This window comes from Orbicella franksi, chromosome 6, assembly GCF_964199315.1.
Source record: "Orbicella franksi chromosome 6, jaOrbFran1.1, whole genome shotgun sequence".
NCBI lineage: Eukaryota > Metazoa > Cnidaria > Anthozoa > Scleractinia > Merulinidae > Orbicella > Orbicella franksi.
The window spans coordinates 22,759,332-22,778,342 of NC_138150.1; the positions used below are offsets into that span (position 1 = coordinate 22,759,332).

At 40.0% G+C, this 19,011-nt stretch overlaps 2 protein-coding genes across 3 annotated transcripts in view; one reads left to right on the top strand and one right to left on the bottom strand.

Moving 5' to 3' along the window:
• Window positions 1–1,380: 1,380 nt before the first annotated feature.
• On the bottom strand, window positions 1,381–8,631 carry LOC145491380 (cytosolic Fe-S cluster assembly factor NUBP1 homolog). Its single transcript, XM_081470566.1, has 10 exons — window positions 8,566–8,631; window positions 8,369–8,473; window positions 7,655–7,788; window positions 7,008–7,076; window positions 6,269–6,301; window positions 6,004–6,094; window positions 5,287–5,441; window positions 4,774–4,884; window positions 4,142–4,328; window positions 1,381–2,695 (listed from the first exon to the last, which is right to left on the bottom strand). The coding sequence occupies exons 1-10, from the start codon at window positions 8,594–8,596 to the stop codon at window positions 2,655–2,657; spliced, it is 957 nt and encodes a 318-aa protein (XP_081326692.1). The 5' UTR covers window positions 8,597–8,631; the 3' UTR covers window positions 1,381–2,654.
• Window positions 8,599–19,011, top strand: part of LOC145491384 (ubiquitin domain-containing protein UBFD1-like) — a 120,166-nt gene continuing 109,753 nt past the window's right edge. Inside the window, exons 1-9 of one of the 2 annotated variants that reach the window (XR_014049820.1) lie at window positions 8,599–8,687; window positions 8,802–9,104; window positions 11,327–11,362; window positions 12,141–12,287; window positions 12,838–12,869; window positions 13,004–13,069; window positions 13,404–13,509; window positions 14,504–14,586; window positions 15,832–18,323. Coding sequence is in view for 1 of the 2 variants with exons in the window: in XM_081470570.1 (XP_081326696.1) it covers window positions 8,666–8,687; window positions 8,802–9,104; window positions 11,327–11,362; window positions 12,141–12,287; window positions 12,838–12,869; window positions 13,004–13,069; window positions 13,404–13,509; window positions 14,504–14,586; window positions 15,832–15,942 (906 nt within the window). In the remaining variant the exon portion in view is untranslated. Of the gene's footprint in view, window positions 8,688–8,801; window positions 9,105–11,326; window positions 11,363–12,140; window positions 12,288–12,837; window positions 12,870–13,003; window positions 13,070–13,403; window positions 13,510–14,503; window positions 14,587–15,831; window positions 19,007–19,011 lie in introns of those variants that run through there. The other variant, XM_081470570.1, reaches the window with a different exon arrangement.

Consider the following 19,011-nt stretch of genomic DNA (forward strand, 5'->3'; position numbering starts at 1 on the left):
CCTTTCGGAAATCCTCGTTCTCATGGTATTTTTCCATTCCGCTACTGTAAGTTGAAAAGAATTTAGGGATGCAAAGAGATCATTAATCTGTAAACAACAGACAGCCCCCAGTTTTACATAAAAGCTTACGCTCTGTATTACTTAACTGAAGGACACCAACGGTTACATTACCTAAAACCGGTCAGTAAATTAAGTAATTGGTCAAACTAAAAAATGCTTTAACCGCTTAGTGATTTATTTAAAAAAAAATTCAAAATGGAGACGAGATGTCGGAAGACAATATTTATGTTGCATTTATATCTGCGTATACAATAAAGCCTAATAAAATGGGTAAATGGCATGATATCTCTGCACTTCCTTATCTTCATGGTTTCCAGCCACAGTTTATCATCGTGGATGTTTTTGGTATTGATAGACCTTATCAGACCTTATCACGGTTTTGGAAGCCATGTTGACGAGTAGGCAACATCGTCAGAAATTACAGTGTTTGTTTAGGAATCCGATGAAATTCCGGCTGAACAATTTCTGAATAGCAAAGTTAAGATTGTGGGAGGCGCGGTGGCCTCATGGTTAGTGCGCTCGTCTCCGGATCGAGCGGTCCGGGTTCGAGCCAAGGCCGGGGACATTGCGTTGTGTTCTTGGGAGAAATACTTTACTCTCAAAGCGCCTCTCTACACCCAGGTGTATAAATGGGTACCGACGAACTTAATGCTGGGGGTAACCCTGCGATTGACTAGCTTAATTTCATCCCCCTTCCCTTGTCGCTTTGATTCCGGCCGAGATAGACGTTGCACGGACGTTCCCCGCAATATGTTGCATGAAAATCCGCTGGTTTTAATTTTGTGCGTCATGAAGTATCGTGTGCACTGCTCTTACAAACCGACATAGAAATCAATCAATATTCGCTTCGTGCGCACCAGCTGGCGTACTGTCCCTGCAACATGCGTTCTATGCGTACACACAAAGGGGCTTGCCATCGCTTCACGTCCCCACAACACATGCCCTAGGGTGAGCCGATCTTATAAAGAGACCAGGAAAGCTGAAGTGCACAGCCAGCTAGAATGATATACAGCGGAATCCCGATTTTCCGAACCTCCAAGGAAAACGAAAATTGATTCGAAAAATCGGTTAGTTCGAGAAATCGGGGATAAAATTACAGCGGTTGACTAAGGAGGGGAAACGACTTTTGTTTCGAGTTACCGGGAAGTTCGAAAAAACGAGGGTTCGAGAAATCGGGATTCCATTGTATCGATATTCTTACATGGCTCCGAGGTTCTTATTTGGCGGTGCCTTCTTTGTACCGAATTAGCGCCCGGCATGCTAATTTCAAAATTAGGAGAAGACGGGGCGCGCTTAATCGAACGGGGGGGGGGGGGGGGGGGGAACTTATTAAATTTTTCCCAAATCGTGGCCTGACATGATCAATTTTTGATACATCACCTGCGCAAAAACGGCAACATAAGCTGTGTATCGTCATAAAAAGCTGATCCTAAGGCACCGTTAGTACTTGTAATTTTTTTCCAAACTTAACGTGTTCACAAACTGAAACAACATACAAATCTAATACTACACGACGAAAACTATAAATCCTTTATTTGTTGTCTCATTACTCGTCCACAAAATGGGGGAGGGGAGGGGAGTGCTTATTCGAGGCGGGGGGGGGACCTTATTTTAAATTGGCTGATAGGAGGAGCGCTTATTTGAAGGGGGCGCTTATTCGAGGGGGCGCTAATTCGAGGATTTACGGTAGTTCAACTTCATTCGCAGCCAGGCGGTTTCTGCAAACGTACCCTTGCAACAACAGTCCCAAGATTGAAATTCAAATTTTTCCTTAAGTGTAATACATTACCTTTTATGTGAGTTTTAAGAATTTACTAGCACATCAAGAGAATATCTTACAGCTGAAAATTTCCTCGCTATCACTATCGTCTTGACAACGTAATTACACCGTAAGAGGAGATCACATTACAATCAGTGAGACCATGAAACCACAGATAACCCACTTGAAATTTCTTGATACGAACCAATGTCACACGGCTAAACTTATTACAGCAAGCTTGAGTGACAGCCGGCGTGACAATATTACGACGGCGTAGGTAGACACTGGAAGTGCGTGACGCATTACGAGTCAAACAAAAGTCTGCGTAGGAGCATAGAAGGCGCAAAGCGTGATCTCTACAAGATATTCTAGCATTCTAATCTCTACCTACCTTCCTAGACATAACCTTCCTAGACATGACCCATGGAATCAAGCTGCACACAAAATTTTCACCGGCGCCAACTGAATGAGTGCAATCATTCAAAGTTAACAATACGTCTCTTTGCTTCCTTTTCAGATAGACTGTGTTGGAGACATGTTCTTTTATCATGCATATCAGTCCATGGGTGTTTCAGAAGCAGAAGGAAGAAGTTTATCTTTAACTATCAACCTGCCTAACTGTTCTGCAGCAAGCTTAAGTGTGTAGTCGGGTTTTTATTTAAAGGCATGTTTGTAGTTAGTAATCAAGTCTCTCGTCTTCCTGTCCTTTCAATCCGTGGGATTACTTTTATCCTGTGTCGACGATGGTTGTAAGTCTGAGCGTTATTTTCAGGCGATACCACTCATCAGCGCATGTTGTTCTATGCAGTTCTCCTTAATCTTTAACAGTTTGCCATTAATTGTCATCCAGTTTCTTCCCACAGTAATCTAAAATCTCTGAAAAAAAGAAAGTGATGACAATTCATGAATTACTCGCGATACACTAAGACCCTGTCCGCACTACGCCGGAGAAATTTGAAAACGCAGCTTTAATTCTACGGTTAGGCGTACCGTCCACACCAATCCGACACAAAAACGCAGCTTTTCGAAAACGCTCTTCAAACCGCAGGAATTTGAAAACGTCGGCTTTGCGTTTTAATCAGTGTGGACGGTAAACAATTTGAAAACGGAGCTTTCCGAAAACAATGACGATACGATAATCATGTGATTTCCTTGCCCAAGTTTTCCTCAAACACAAATCCAAAATGACCGGTGACTGTTGCGTTTTCAATTATCTCCGGCGTAGTGTGGACGGAAAACATTTGATGCGTTTTCAGAGTGAATCCTCCGTTTTCAAATTTCTCCGGCGTAGTGTGGACAGGGCCTGACATTGTAGTGAGACACAAAGCAAGCAGAGCACGCGATTTCAGTAACGTAACAATCATTCGTAACATAGAGCGCGCGCAATACAATAACGTCACAATCAAAACACAAAAAATAGAGCGCGTGCAAAGTTCTACTACTTTCGCACAACCAAGGGCGCGCTGTGATTTGTTATCGTAACAGTCGGGCACACAACAAAGAAGTGCGATTGACTACCGTCCTAATCAGGGCTTTAATGTGTCAACAATCAAGCACAAGGACAAAAGCGCTAGTCACTAATAGGTTTTACAAAGGTGTCCGTTTATTGAACGATTGAAGTAATTCCAGTTGAACTGTCGGTGGATTACTGATACTGTAAGTATAACATAACTTATTTCTATGTTTTTTTCGTGTTTCTTTTTTTTTTTTTAATTTCAGGTGCTTATAACTGCTATTCGTTGCACTTGACTTATAACGACTGTTTGCAGCATAAAGCGGTTTTCAGTTGATGGTCGTAAAACCAAAACCAAAGTAATCACTCCGGCCAATCACAAAGGACACAAACAATACAGTGAACCAATCGTTACTCGCATGTAGCTGACGCGAAGCGCGGGAAAACGTGTGCGATCGACTCAGGATTGGTTTTAATTTAACTTCTGATTGGATGAAAAAGTGGCGCGAGATTTTTAAGCCAATCATATAGCGTAGTAAGTGCAAAACCAAAGTACCTTTCGACACTCAATTGAAAGCCGCTATAGACGTCTAGTGTGTCACACTTGGGGGAGCTACGTCACGGTTTGTGGAAAAGTTTAGCCTATATTTTTCAAGTTGGTCGTTTATAATCCTTATCAATCTTCTCCATCCTCAACCATCCTTGTTCCCTTATGATTTCTTATGATTTCTTTCGTGTTTTTCTATCTTAAAAAACTATTATTTTTAGGATTCCTTCAATTTAAAGGCAATTTTGTACGTGGCCAAAATAACTAAAAATACCGTGACTGAGCTCCTTTCACAAGTTATCTACCAAGATCAAGAACGTACTTTGAATTATTTGCTTGTAAGCATCAGCTGCCGGTGACTCTGGCACTTCAGACAGAAAAGATTTCCCTTCATCACAGCAACGACCTATTCTGGGATCCAGCGGTACTTTGCCTAGAAAGGGTATCTCCATATCAGCCGCCATTTTCTCAGCCCCTCCTGTGGTCGGTGGAAAGATCTGAGACTCTTTCTGTGTCGATAAAAGATAACAACAACAACAACAAAAAAACAATTTTGTTGGGAGAGGTCTGAATACAATGTCCAACATTGAGTACAATTTCACAGTTGAAACATTTCCAGAAAGTGTCACACAAAAACATCGTGACTGCAACAAGTTAAAAGTAGAATGAAAAACAACATTCAGGGACTGAGGGCACGCTTTTACAAACACACACGCTGAAATCTGTGACATGTAACTGTGTTTAAATAGAGGTTGTATGTATGTTATTGTATATGTAATGTATGCTGCCAGCTTGTGTCACACACAACACTGCACCACTCGCCAGGCCTTTTATAAGAAACAATAAACATTCAATTTGTAAACTTCTCATTAAGTGTACCTTGAGGGAAAAGAGGAAATTGTTACAACCTGAACACTACAGCAAGTCGGTATTTTTGTGTTGCACAGTAATTACCTTGCATTTAGGACAAACAAAACCACTCATATTTTCCACCACTCCAATTATAGGCATTCTAACTTTTTTACAAAAGTTGATTTCTTTACGCACATCAAGCAGTGACACTTCCTGAAATGAAAGAAAATCAACAATAATTATATAAAACATGCTGAACTTTGTATAGCCTCAATAATAACAAACACAAAAATGTAACACCATCCCCTCCCCCTCCCCATCCCAAGCTATTACAAGAAAGAGAAGAGAACAAGAACAAGAGGCATGTCCAGGAAAAAAGTTGACGTGGGTAGGGAGGGAGGTGGACAAAGCAATTGCCATAAGAATACAGGCCTGCAGTCTTGCAGTAAATGGCTTAGGCAGTGGCTTTGAATCAGATGGAACCAGTTTTGTCAGCACACAGACTTCAACAAGAAGTTCACAACACAAATTGAACAGGATACACTTTACACCCTCAAGGACTTCTGCAAGACATGTATCTGGAGAGAATTGTAATTAACTGATCTATGTCCTTGCCTGTGGAGTTGTTATGATAATGGCTCCATCGACATATGTGTTGCTCAAGTACTGCACAATGGACAGGTGCTCATCAGAGGTGCCCGGGGGTGTGTCCACCACAAGGAAGTCCACCTCACCCCAGTCAACGTCACGTAAGAACTGTTTAATTAAACCTGACAACAGACATACCAGTGGTGGTCAGATGGACTAGAGGCATGTTTTAACTCTTTTGCAATACAGAGAATTAATTTAAAACCTTTTTTTACTTTCTGGCCTACTGATTCTGGAACATAAACAGGGTTCACAACGCTGTTCCCAGCTCCAGTTTTTGCAACACTTTGAGTATAGCAACTGTCTGGATGGGAGAGTATGTGTATATGAAATGTGTCTTGCTAAAGGCCAAGGCACTAATTCCATATGTCTGTAGGAAGTTAAAAGTCTGCATTCAAGAATTGCAGCAAATCAGGCCAGTACTAAGTACAAGTTGTTCTGCTCCTCCCTCACAACATTTCCCCCTGGCATATAGTTTGGTACAGCTGTAGTACTCATTTATAATCCTTGGTGCAGAGAGGCACTGCGAGAGGAAACTGTCTTGACAGGTACACAATGCAGTAACCCGGCAACCAGGGATCAAAGACAGGACCACTGAGTCCAGAATCTAGTGGAGTAATCTTTAGGCCTAAGCACCTCCTCCAAGAATGAAAAAGGAATAAAATTATTTATTAAAAGCCTTACCATTTTTCTTCGGTCCTCTCCAAATGACAGCATCACTGGGGTTGCTTAGCAAGAACCCCACAGACATAACACCAAGGTTGTCTTCTACATACTGAACAAAACAAATCAAATAATGCAGGCTTAAAGTGAAACAATATAAGCGCAGTAACTGAGCAGGTGATAAGAATGAATGATCTCATCATCTGGTTCTCTCAAAGAGAGTAAATTTAAATAGAAAATTACAGAAGCTTTACCACATAACAAGGACACCTATTGTAATTCTTACCACAGGTGACCATCCTGAGCCACTTTGGTGTACCTGTGAGCAAACAAAAGTAAGATTTAACTTTCCAGTTAAGTTGTTTGGCATAGTGCCACAACATTGTCAATGCCCTCGTTCAGACCTGTCAACCCCTGATAAAGGGAAATAAAGAGACCAAACAATATCTGGAGATTCTACAAAAAGTAGAGAGAGTGAGATTCTATTTTTTTCCTGGTAAAAATTCAACAAATCCTTCTTTTAGCCATTTTGATCTGATATGGGATCGCTCTCCCACCCAGCACATGTTGCATGAACTTGCAAAGATTACAGGGAAAGTCAGCATGAAATCAAGGTCCAGGGTTAACTTCTGTCTTCAAAAAATGGTAAACAAAAGCACAAATCACACAGTATAGTACAAATCATTAAATGTTATGGTGGGTAAGAAAAACGTTCCCATTTATAAGTTTATCACTTTATGGCCAGCACTAGTTAGCATTCCCCATTAATTTTCTATTTTTTAGTCAACAGGGTAGTATTTCATTTCAGAATTTTCCCCAAAAAATCATGAGCTGAGGAGTCTTGTTGCAAGGCCGTGAGAAAAGGAAAAATCAAGAGAGAGTTGGCAGGTCTGCTCAAAGGGTATGGTAAATCACAGTATTGTCTCACACAATGTTGCTCTATAACCTGAAAGATCTCTTATGCTAAATTTTCTATGTACCTACATCAGAAGTTCTTAGTCTGGTGGTCAGACAGCAAATCTCACCTGTTCTCCCTCAAGACCCATCACTTTAGGAATAGAAGGACCACAAATATCAACATCCAATACTGCAATCTGAAATATGCAGATAATCATCAATTTTTGAAAAAAAAAATCCAGGTTGGAATAACTATTACCGTAATAATTTGATTTAGCAGCCCGGGTGCTTATCTACTTTTGGTACCTCACAGGAGGGTGCTTATTTGAGACAAGGTGCTTATTTAGGACAGGGTGCTTATTTCTAATTTGAGAAACAACCCGAATGTTCAAAACAAAACTTAAAGATGAGATCATTTGTTTGAAGGAATTATGCCCTCACATGGACATAATAGTTGGGAAACTCCTTTTTTGAGGGAAACACAAACAAGACCACTGTTCTTGTAAAGCGGCATTAAGTACTGTATGTGAACAATTAAGGAAGATGAACCTCTGTTGATATGTACTCTGACGGCACTGTAATATTATAGTATTAAAATAGGGGCGCTTATTTATAAAAACACATTTGAAGGGGGCGCTTATTCAAAAGGGGGCACTTATTGGAAGGAGGGTGCTAAATCGAATCATTATGGTATGTTAACCTAGATTTTGTACTTATGAATGACAGAAAGATGATACATGTATGTGAATCAGGGAAGTGAATAATTTATTTTTACCTGTTTGCTGTCATCAGCTGCAAGCCCATGTGCTAAATGGGCTGTAAAAGTACTTTTGCCAACTCCTCCTTTGCCTGACAACACCAGGATCTTGTGCTTCACTGAGGACATTCTTTCCTTTACCTCTTCTACAGCTAAAACAATACAAAATTATTTTATTTCATTACGCAAAGTATAAAAATTGGTATTCTTATTATTGATGCTGCAATTTCTGGCAGCATTACTGCTCATGATAGAAAACAAGACGGCACTGAACCAAGAATATAATTATATGGACTAGGCAGGGGGTAGCAAATGGTAAATGTGAGACTTTGCAAGACAGTGCAATCTCTTCAAGGTAAAGACTTTCTTAGCATTTTAGAAGAAATCAAGGCTCCAAACATTTGTGATGGGGAAGCATGTTAGAAAAGGATATCACAAAGATTTGAGAGGAATATTTGGGAATTTTCTCTCACAAAAAAAAAAAAATTGTAACTCGGGACACTTTGACTTAGGGTACTTGTCACACCCTGTGTGTAATCAGCCTGGCAAGCACGTGCACATAAGACAAATCCCCTCCCCTCCCCCAGAAAACCACGACAAGACAGCAAAATAACAGTGACAATGCATTTATTTAGATTTACCATTTTTAAGGGGACACACATAGGACACATAATTACGGTGACTTTAAATATAAAGTACACTCCCAAATATTACTACGTGTAAACAAATTACCTGGATCTGGTCCCAACGGTTTGCTGGCGGCGCAAATACTTTGATTTGGACAACCTTGACAAGCGCTGCTTTTCCCGGCCTGCTCGCTTCCCGTTCCGGGGCAGTCTATCAGTTAAAGGAAAAGGAGTAAGGTCGGGCAACAAAACTCACAGATCGAACTTGTTAAAGTCAAGAAACACATGGCAAATCATGCTTACGTTCGGGTGCATTTTCCGGAACGTCCGCCATTTTGATTTTTTATGCGAGCCTGCGATCAGTAAATACATCTTTGCGCATGGTCTCTGAGAGAGGACAAACATGGCGGAAGAAGAAGGCTCTGGTACTTTTTTTCCCTTGATGTATTGAAATCAATCTAATCACGGAAATCTAGTGTTTGAACATTTCAAGTGTTTTCGAAAAGAGACTGTTTAAAATGTTTTCCCTCTCTTTTCAGTCGTAGATACAGAGGACAAGTTGAAGGCAGAACCAGACCAAACTGCGGGATCGGACCCTTGTCAGCCAAAATGTTGTCTGCAAAGTGCTGATGTCGAAAACGAAACCGAATGTATGAACGAAAAATCAAAAGAAGATTTTAGCGTCGAGGAGAAAGAAAAAGACACTACAGAAGAAGACCAGGCTTCTTCGAGTAGAGAAACTGCAAGTTTCCGTGTGGTTTGGAACAAAAAAAATTACGAGGTTACTTTTCCTGTTGATGAAATAGCTGATAGCCTGAAGCAACACATCGAAAATCTGACAGGTTTGGTGACATGTTGGCTCGCGCTTAATGCCCTGTTTCATTCTGTTTAACGTTTCTAAGTTTGTTTGCTTCTGCCCTGTTTAAATCCAGTTTTAACACATCATTGCTATTTAACAATTGAATTTATTGAACGGTGCGGTAAAAAAAATATATTATTGTAAACTTTAAAAGCAGAGTACAGTACAATGCTTGTGATTTTTCGGGCTGAGTGGATTTTTGGATATGACTTGGGGTGGTGTGGGGTGCCATCCCAATTCCCAGATCTTTGCAGTCCCTGCCTGGAAGAGATCAGTGTAATGTCTGGCAAAATTTGTTTTGGTTGTATGGTCATGCAGGCAATTTCAACTAATTAGTTGACATGTCATGTTATGACATGTTCTCTAACAAAGAAATAAAATATTTGGGTGTGGATGAACGGTAATTTTGGTCAAACATTTGTATTGTTAATTTAGATAGCAGGTATTCTTTCAGTAACTGGTCATTTCGCCTGATGTCAGTTTGCCCAGACTGAAAGTCCCTTTGCCGAAACTGAAAGTTCAAAGAAGGATGTGGTAACTCACCTCTCTTTAAACTAAACAAGCAAAAAAGATGATGAAACAAAAATACACAAAACATGCCTTTTCTCGTTTGTTAATCCACTGACTACAGAGCTTACAGTCCAGATGAACCAACTTTCAGTCCGGATGAACTGGATTTGGGCGAACTGACTTAAGGGGGAAAATGAACACAATTCATTCTTACTCATACCTGGTAACTGGCATATTAAAGAAGAGTCTGGGATATAATAACAGTTATGAAATAATACCTCTTTCATTGCTAAAAGGCCAATTGTTTTTCATATGGTATGTTGTATTGATTTTGCATTACTTTTTGCATATTAGAACTTGATCTGTTAAGTGGGCTGTCTACCTCCCCTTGGTACCTTCTGTATTCCCCTATATTTTTGAACAATGTTGCAACCGTCCCTCCTACATGTATGTCTCTGTGTTCCTGCCAGGTTGGAGTCCCACTTCCTGTCCTCTCTTACCTCCTGTAAGGTTCCCACCCCTTTTACTCCTAGGTTCCCATCCCCACCCATTCCCGCCCTCCCTGTCCCCCTCCACTATTAACATTATCAGTGAGTCTGTCTTCTATTACTGGAGAGTTATCTCACAATAGACAAGTACTTCATGGAGAAATATGTTTAGTGTCTTTGGTTAATGGTAGCTGTTTTTTTGCATGCAAAAATCCAATTTATATAATATGTCAAATTATTCTGGCTTTTTGATTGGTTCTTACTTATATGATCAAGTGAAGGACAGATGCATAGATAACAACATCAACAAGTTGTTTTTATGTTTTATCCCATCTTACGGTGCACCTGTTCAGTAATTGATAACAAAAGATGTAAAAATGTGGTAAGAACATCAGTGACACACTCGGCCATGGCCTCATGTGCCACTTTTTTGTTCTCAGCACATTTTGATGCCATCTGTGATCAATTACTGAACAGACACATGGCAACATGGAATCTATTTGTTAAACTGGGCAAAATCCAAATAAGAGATTAGCAAATATGAATCTCTATATATGGACTTTATCAGGACAAATTTCAATGTCTCTATTGTAATAACATAAAATTCCTCTCTCAGGGAAGAATTGAACACTGAATAGAGTCAGTTTACTCGGGTTACATTTGACCAGATGTCTAGATTTTGCCCAGACATAATGGATATCTGGTCTTTAGTGAGGCCTTTCAAGGGGGTAACTATGTCGCCATGTCACATCCTTTAGTGTACTAATGTTGCCTAATCAGCAGAAGCAAATGTCACTGTCATTTTTCCGCATGAAATCATATGTCGCTGCTGTTACAAGGTTGATTTTCTCAGAGTTTATGAAAAGGAAAAGCACACAAGTTTCTGACATTTACAGACTTTACAAGAGAATACAATTTCTAAATAGGCAAAAAGTCCAAAAAGGTCAATGTCACTGTCTTTTCTTGTGCTTCTTGTGTCGCTGTCGAATTTAAGTGCTGCATTCAATTCGCTTGTTGCTGATTAGAAATTCTTGTGTTGCTGGGTTTCAGGGTCATGTCACTTGTCGCATTTACCCCTTGGAAGGCCTCTTAAGTTGAAGTTACTTCCTTTTCATCTGCACTTGGCTTACTCAGCCTTGCTGAGCTTTATCATTTGACTAGTATTTTTGTGGTGGTTATTGTAATGAATATAATTCTTTCAAAACAGGTTTACCAGTGTCGATGCAAAAGTTAATGTACAAAGGTAATGACATGCAGGAATTAGTCATTTATTTCCAAAGATTTGTCAGTGCCATTTATATCAGTGTTTGGTAACACTCTTTCAAGTTGTAAAGTGTTTTAAAAGGCAAACCTGTTGTTCAGTAAGAATTTAACCAATAACTCTGAGAAGAACTTACTCGTTGAAAATATGTTAAGATTTTTTTTACAAAAAAGTTAGTTACTGGCCTTTTATAAAATTGTTGTATCAGTTGTGGTTCAATTTTGCTCTTGGTACAATTTGGTATTTTCCTTTGTTCTGCTGTATGGCAATATATTTTATATGAAGCAAACAGGGGGAGTCCAGGATCTTTCAAAGGAAGGGATACTTTGGGGCTGCCCAAAGTTTTTGGCTTTATTTCTGCCAAAATGTTCACAATCTTTTTCATTTTTTTTCATTTTTTGCTTTACCAGGAGAAGCTAGCCACCCAATCCACCCCCCCCCCCCCAATCCACCCCTGACAAAGCAAATTACCAAACTGTACTAAAGCGTAATATTGAACCACGACATATTCAAGTGCTGTCAGAAGTAACTGTGTTGTGGTGTTGGGTGTGACACCTTACTTTCACAGTGCCTTAGTCCCCACCCTTAAGAGTGAACGAGAACTGTTGATGTGTTCAGGGAATCTTAGCACAATGCTGGTCATTACCTTTCAACATTTATTCCCAGAGAAGCATTTCCTCCCAGTTGCACAGGGAGCTAAGCATCTGAACAATATAACACGGGGGAGAATCATTTATTTTTATTTCCTTTTATTTCATAGGGCTTGTCAAGGATGGTAGCAAAACGTTAAGGGAATTAAATGTCACCAATGGTGTAAAAATGATGGTTGTAGGCTCAACCATTAATGATGTCATGAAAGTCACTCCCCCGCCTCCAGGGGCTTTAAAAGAAGAGAAAACAACTTCAGGTAGGGAGGGGTGGGATAAAGGGTTTTCTGTTTTTGGAAATACTGGGTGCAAAGAAAACAAATTTGGGGGCTTTCCCTTTGGGCAAGTTCTAACTGTAATGTACTAGCCCAAAACTCCTTCTTACTAACCCTCAAAAAGTTCATCTCTCACAATAATTCTGTAAATCAAAACATTTTCCTAGTAAGAAATTTCACACATTCATCTGGCAAGTGACAAATAGAATTCACTAGCCCTCCTGGGAAATCCACTAGCCCCAGACTACAATGGGCATGACCTTGTTTGCATACTGAAATGTGCTTCAGGGCAAAATGCATATAGGGTTGTCATATGATGACCATACATGTATATTAATTATGTGACTGCCTGTTTATTAAAACATATGAAGCCATGTGTTTGTTTTGGTTATTTTTAGGCCAGTTTGAGTGTTATTTTCTTTGTCTCCTTTCCATTGTCAATCTGATACAAAGGAAATTGAAAAAATTTCAACCAAATATGAATTTATAGTCTGTCTTTTCATTATTTAATTTAATGTCTTTTTATTTTTAACAGGGTCTACAAAGGAACCTCTGTGTAAACAAAAGGTTCAAGACATGAAAAACATATATATTTTTTTCATTTCTCTTTCATTTCTACGGAACATCGTAATCATCAATTTTACTTGTGATTTGCTGTTGGAGGTGCACTGAGAAATGATTGTCATTTGTGTCATTTTCAGATGCATAAAAAGGTTTTAGACAAAGGAAAACCAGATGACATCATGCCAGGAATCAAGAATAAAAAAGTAAACTTTTGTGATTTTGTTGAATCCATTTTACAAAATTCTGGAATTTGACTTTAAAATCCCCCCCCCACCCCCCCCCCCCCAAAAAAAAATCATATTAGCGTATTATGATCCTCATCTTGGGATCTCTGGCTAGGGCCACTGTTGTAGTGTGTTTCTCAAACCAAGAGCTATTTTTTTAACTTCATTTTCTATCATATTGGGATGATGATTTATGCATGTATGGGACTGGGTTTAAATTTCGGTACTCGGCTTATGGTGGTACTGTGGTGACATTCCTCTCCAACCATAGGCTGGTGAGAGATGAAATCTGTATTAATTGATTCTTGTATAGGAAAAGTTACCAAATGTTCCAATTGCTGGGATGTACAACAAATATGGAGGAAAAGTCAGATTAACATTCAAACTTGAGTTGGATCAACTTTGGATTGGAACAAAAGGTATCTCAGTATAGCTAAAAGAGCAGCAACTTCCTGGTAGGGTACATATAGTCACCTTACTCGTTACCCTGCCTTTAAAATAAATGCTAAAAGCAAGCAAACAACAGGGCGACTTTATGGATGGTCTACCAAGAATTATATGCCTGTAAAAAGTCTCTAAAAATTCAAGAGCCTACCGTAAAAACCCACGTTAAAGCCCTGGGCTTATATAACTTCACAGGGGTTTTGGGTGGGCTTATAAACTGGGGGTGAGGGGGGGGGGGGGGGGGATGGACATATAAGCGGAAAAAAAAATGTTTTGGAACGACGAGATAAAACGTATCTGAGAACCTTTAGAGCTATTACCCTATTATTAGCCTGTAACTTTCGAATAAAAATTTTGATGTTTGTAAAGAAACGCAAAAGGAACGCACTTATACATTAGATGGGCTTATATCCGGGGGAGCTTATATCCGGAATAATATCTTTGTTAGCAAATAGAAGAGCTTATAACCGGGGTGGGGGGCTTTAACGTGAGACTTTACGGTATATGCCAAATATTTATCAAAATAATGAAACATCTATCGGTTATTGATAGGCATTAAAGAATCTATATTTTTATTTACTCTTTAACACCAAATTACGGACTGTGTGTATATCATGGGCGTGGCAGGGCAGGTGGTCGGGGAATTTCACGTTCAGTGTTCTCAGCTTTGGCCGTAAAAGAGAAGACTGTCAGTACATATGTAGAATTACCCAGGCAATAACAGAGTTTGTATAAGCCAATTTCATTATGTTTCAGTCTATCCATATTTGCAAGCTTTTGATTATATGAAAAGTTCTTAATTATTGTTTTTCTTTTCCTCGCACGTTCGATTGCAAGCTTCTTGAACCCAAACGCTCATTCCAGCCCTCAAACGCGCACCCAAATACAGACCGCTAGACCTGTTTTTTGTGTGAAATTTTTTATTAAATAGAAAGTTACTAATTATCGGTTTGTTTTTTCTTCATATAGAGCGAACAGAAAAGATACCTATGGGATCAATAAAAAATGTAATATCAGAACCAATTGAAGACCATGATGAATATCATATGATGGTAAGAGAATCTCCTCACAAATGCGCTTTTAACGCCCTTCTCAAACGGCTCCCTCGTAGTTTTCTTATCCAGCACTGTTGTGTGAAAATGTTTGAGCCATTTCAGTGATTTCACCATCCAGTTGGAATATGTTGGAGGAAAGGTTTGATCGAAATCAAATTTGCGACCTGCATTGCCCCAGTTATCGCACAGCGGGTGAATATGGCGTCATAAGAACAGTGGATTAAACCAATCAGAAACTTGAACGAAACATGTAACTGGTGCCAAGCGCGGGAAAGTTCGCGCCAAAACACGATTGGTTTTTTGAAAGTTTCCCTCTGATTGGCCGTAAAGAAAACGCTAGGCTTCGATTGGCCCATGCAAGTTTCTATTTTTCTCTCTAGATGTCAGCGCGGAACGCGCGAATTGGCGTTTGCTGGGAAGCCTCTCAAACCCACACTCTCATCCCAGGCAACGAACTCACACCAAAATAGTCTCTTTTGTTGTATGAAATTTTTAAATATGTACCTTTTGACACCAGCGAGCATCTGAATTTTTCAATTCAGTATTGAAATTATAATATGCTCGAAATCCTGGGTTAGCGTTTCATGTCAAGTCTTCATCTGGCCTGAGAGTCCTATTGACCCAGAGTTCAGTCACCGTGCGGTTTCTTTGGCATGGAGTTTTAGGCACGGTGGGAGTCTTATGTCTTGCTTAAGAACATCACGTAATCAGTGAGGGTGATCAGGGCTCTAACCCTGACCGCTCGAACTTGAGCTCAGCGCGGAGCGCCTGCCCTTTAAAACTGTTGTTTCGGAAACAAACTCGTACAAAGTGGTGTAACGGAAAGAATCAAAGAAACTGTTTTCACTTTTCCAATGCTTGGCACCATTCGCATCAGTTCTGACTGGCTCATTGCGCATGAGTAGAAACTGCCTAGATATAACATTTTTGGTTTTGGCTGAACCCATTCCTACATTGTGATTGGCTACCCGAGCTGCTAAGATGGCGCTCTCTTGCCCGCTCGGGATTACCCACTGGGTCCCGCAAGAAAATGATATTGTGCTTCATATAATAAATCCTTTATTGACCAAGTTTGTTTGGACAAGATTGCTGGACATTGGTCTCCCCTTTTTACGTGTTCATAAAACGCGCAAAAAAAGAACTTGGCCAATAACCAGCCATCTTGACCTCACGCTTGGTCAACCCATATATATTGCAGCTCTGTTTAAAGTTCTTTAAATGGTCTTGTTGTTTTTGTTGTAGGCCATTCAGCTGGGACCAACAGAAGCTTCTAGATACTGGATCTACTGGGTTCCTGCACAATACGTGGACGCCATTAAAGACACTATTCTCGGCAAATGGCAACCTTTTTAGACCGTTCTACGCAGTCTTCCACCTATGAAGTCAACTTACAGAAAAAGCTGCATTGTTCAATGGCTTGCTTTTAAACGGAAATACTAACGATGTATCGTCTCAGTTCATGATGTGGTCACAGAGTCAGATATTTTTTGAAGTACAGCAGTTATTGACCTTTTCGAGATGTCAATTGCTGCCATGCCGTTAGTTAAGTAAGCTACTCAGTCATCTTTGGTTCTCGTGCTGTTGACGCCCTGGAATATTCTTCTGTTGCCAGTTTTCGAGCAGTTGTGCCAGTTACAGCTATAAAGGCAAAGAACCCCTCAGTTAACTAATATAATTTTGTTTGGCTATTTTCGAAAGACGGCACATTTTTTAAACTTGATCGTTTTGGTTTTTCATTTGGTGCGTGTTATGAAACCTTGACAATAAGGGTTCCATCAATGGTTGCATCAATCAGAGTTATCTTCTGTTCTCTCGGTAAAAAATCACAACCGAAGTCACTTTAATTTACTTCTCCTTGCCTTGCTGAGAATGATGATGTCATGGCGGTTTTGCATTGTGTAAGTGTTTCAATTGAACCAATCAGGACAGAGTTACTGTACCATTCATCCAACCAGATGCAAGACCAGAACCAATGGTGATTTCGCTAGCACAGAAAATACTTGCCTTTGTTTGTGGCAATGTAACGCCGCGATTGAGCTTAGCCTTGCGTGACGGACAAAGGGCAAGAACACTTGTGTTGTTACACTGATTCTTGGAGGTCGTCATTACAGTCGTCACGCGACGGTGAGAGCACGTTGCGTGACGACACGAGTAGCATACTGCTGTGTGGATATATATGGTTTTACTCAGGAGACTTCTGATTTTACTTTATTGTCTACTTTAAAAGTGACCTCTCTAAAGCTAACACTTGTGAGGAACACGCGACGCAAGAAAGAAAAAGCGATTTGATTAAAGGAACTATTTAAGATTTTTGACGAGTCAGGAGTCAGCTTGATTCTTGTGTACTGATGCTCGCTTTTGGAATTCGTCCGCTCCTAGAACTCTGAATATTTTTCTCCCTGGAAAGTTTGTATCAACTTCATATTAAATAAGCTACCGACACCGATTGTACACATGAAATTATGTGCATAATGACAATGTAATATATTAGGACGTTGGTATAATTCTTCTTGGAAGCAAGGATTCAAGGAGTATTTCCAGCCAGGTGTAGCGTAGACTGTTCACAACCCTCTATTTTCTCGTATTTCTTAAATTTGATCGTTAAACGCGCAGATAGAATCGCGAGAGAACTGGACGCCAGCGCAAAACGGAAGACTTGACTGGGTAGAAAGGGAAGTATGGAAAATTATAGAATTTCCACTCTTGTGTTAACCTGCTGATCCTAATGCTAAATACTAACCCCAACCTTCACCCTATACTTGCGGACTTAGGCCTAGACCCCCTGCGGGTGGGCTCTGCGGGTAAAAAACAGTCACTTCTCATCGCAGTCCCAGCCGGGGGAGGTGGCTGTATTAGCTGGCAGCTCCCGCGCACGATCTGAGAAAAGTCAACGATAGCCTGCGAACGCGGACGTATTTTCGGCTGTCGCTTTGTCTCCGCCGAAAATAACGTCTGCGAACCCGAGCCAGGAAATGATTTCTGTGACGTAATGAGTTTTGTTTCTCCTTGGCCAATCAGATTCCATGATCGAATGAAACTCGAGTGCTCCTCGCAGCTAATACCTCGCACAGTAGTTCTGGGGCTACGTGAGCTAAACTGTGATTCCTACGTCACAGAAATCGTTTCCTGGCTCGGGTTCGCAGACGTTATTTTCGGCGGAGACAAGCGACAGCCGGAAATACGTCTGCGTTCGCAGGCTAAGAGAACGACTGCTAGGTTCGATTAGCGCCTCTCTCTCCGGAATCTGCTCTACTCTCCAAACTGCGCAAGCTAGGCAAGTCTTAACAACTACCCGCCTTGAAATAATGAAATAGAAATGAATTCATTACACCAAAGTTTAAAAAAAAAATGGTCCACGATGAATGAATAAACAGAAATCTCCGCTACACAGCTGGTAAAGGAGTATGGGATAGAGTTAACCTCCGTATAAATCTTATAAGTCGTATGCTCAAGGCAATCCCTCAAGTTTTTTTTTTAGATACGGTATCCAATCATCCCTCTTATAATGCTGCCAAGTGCATTGCGGAAATGTTTTCGTGGAGGATCAAAATGCTTGTAAAAGGGGGCGGGGGTCCCCTGTGAAAAGGTCGGGGATGCACGTCGCCTCGCTTAGTGCTGTATCTTAGCTATCTTTTAGGTTTGCACTCAAAGGATGTCCGTTTTAAAGTGGTACTTTTTAGGGCTCAAATGAAGCTTGAATCACTCCCGCATTGGTCTCTTGTAGCAGTTTAAATGTTAGATGATTTAGACCGAATTCATTTGAGAGCAACAAGAATTATTAATAGTCTACCGCATTACATCCATGGTGATCACATCAGGAACGCTCCATATTGGAACCCTATTGTTTCATTTTACATTAAGAGACTTTTAGTTATTACATACAATATTTACCATGGAAATAGCATCAATCCTCTAAAGGACTTACTAGTGAAACCCGAGTCTACTTATAGCTTTAGAAAATCCTTAAATTTTGAGGTGGATAGACCAAGAACAGAAGTGGGAAGATCTTCTTTTAAACATCGTGCTGCATTATCTTGGAATTTCCTTCCCGATGACATCAAGTCTTGCTCTAACCTTGATTCTTTCAAGAAAAACTTAAGGCAAATAAGAGTCTCTTAAATTCTATCAGTTTCACTAAAGCGTCCTGCTGCGTTACTAACAAATCACTGGACTTCAAATATTTTTGATTAATTAATTTATTTATTTTTACTGTACATTGTTATTAATTCATCTATTTTACCTATCATTATTTATTCAGCTATTGTAAATAAATTTTGGATCATGTATTATGTAGGATCTTATTGTAATTTATTATCTTAGATAGTGCAGGTCCACATCAGGACTTAACGTCTTGCCAATTGATCTGTAACCTGCTTTATCAAATAAATCATGTATGTATGTATGTATGTATGTATGTATTTT

Coding starts and splice junctions, on each gene's coding strand:
- LOC145491380 (XM_081470566.1), bottom strand. CDS start 8,596: ATGGCGGACGTTCCGGAAAATGCACCCGAAC. Junction 5,442..6,003: donor GAGAGGACCGAAGAAAAATG/GTAAGGCTTTTA, acceptor GTCTGTTGTCAG/GTTTAATTAAACAGTTCTTA. Junction 4,885..5,286: donor TTATCATAACAACTCCACAG/GCAAGGACATAG, acceptor CTTTCATTTCAG/GAAGTGTCACTGCTTGATGT.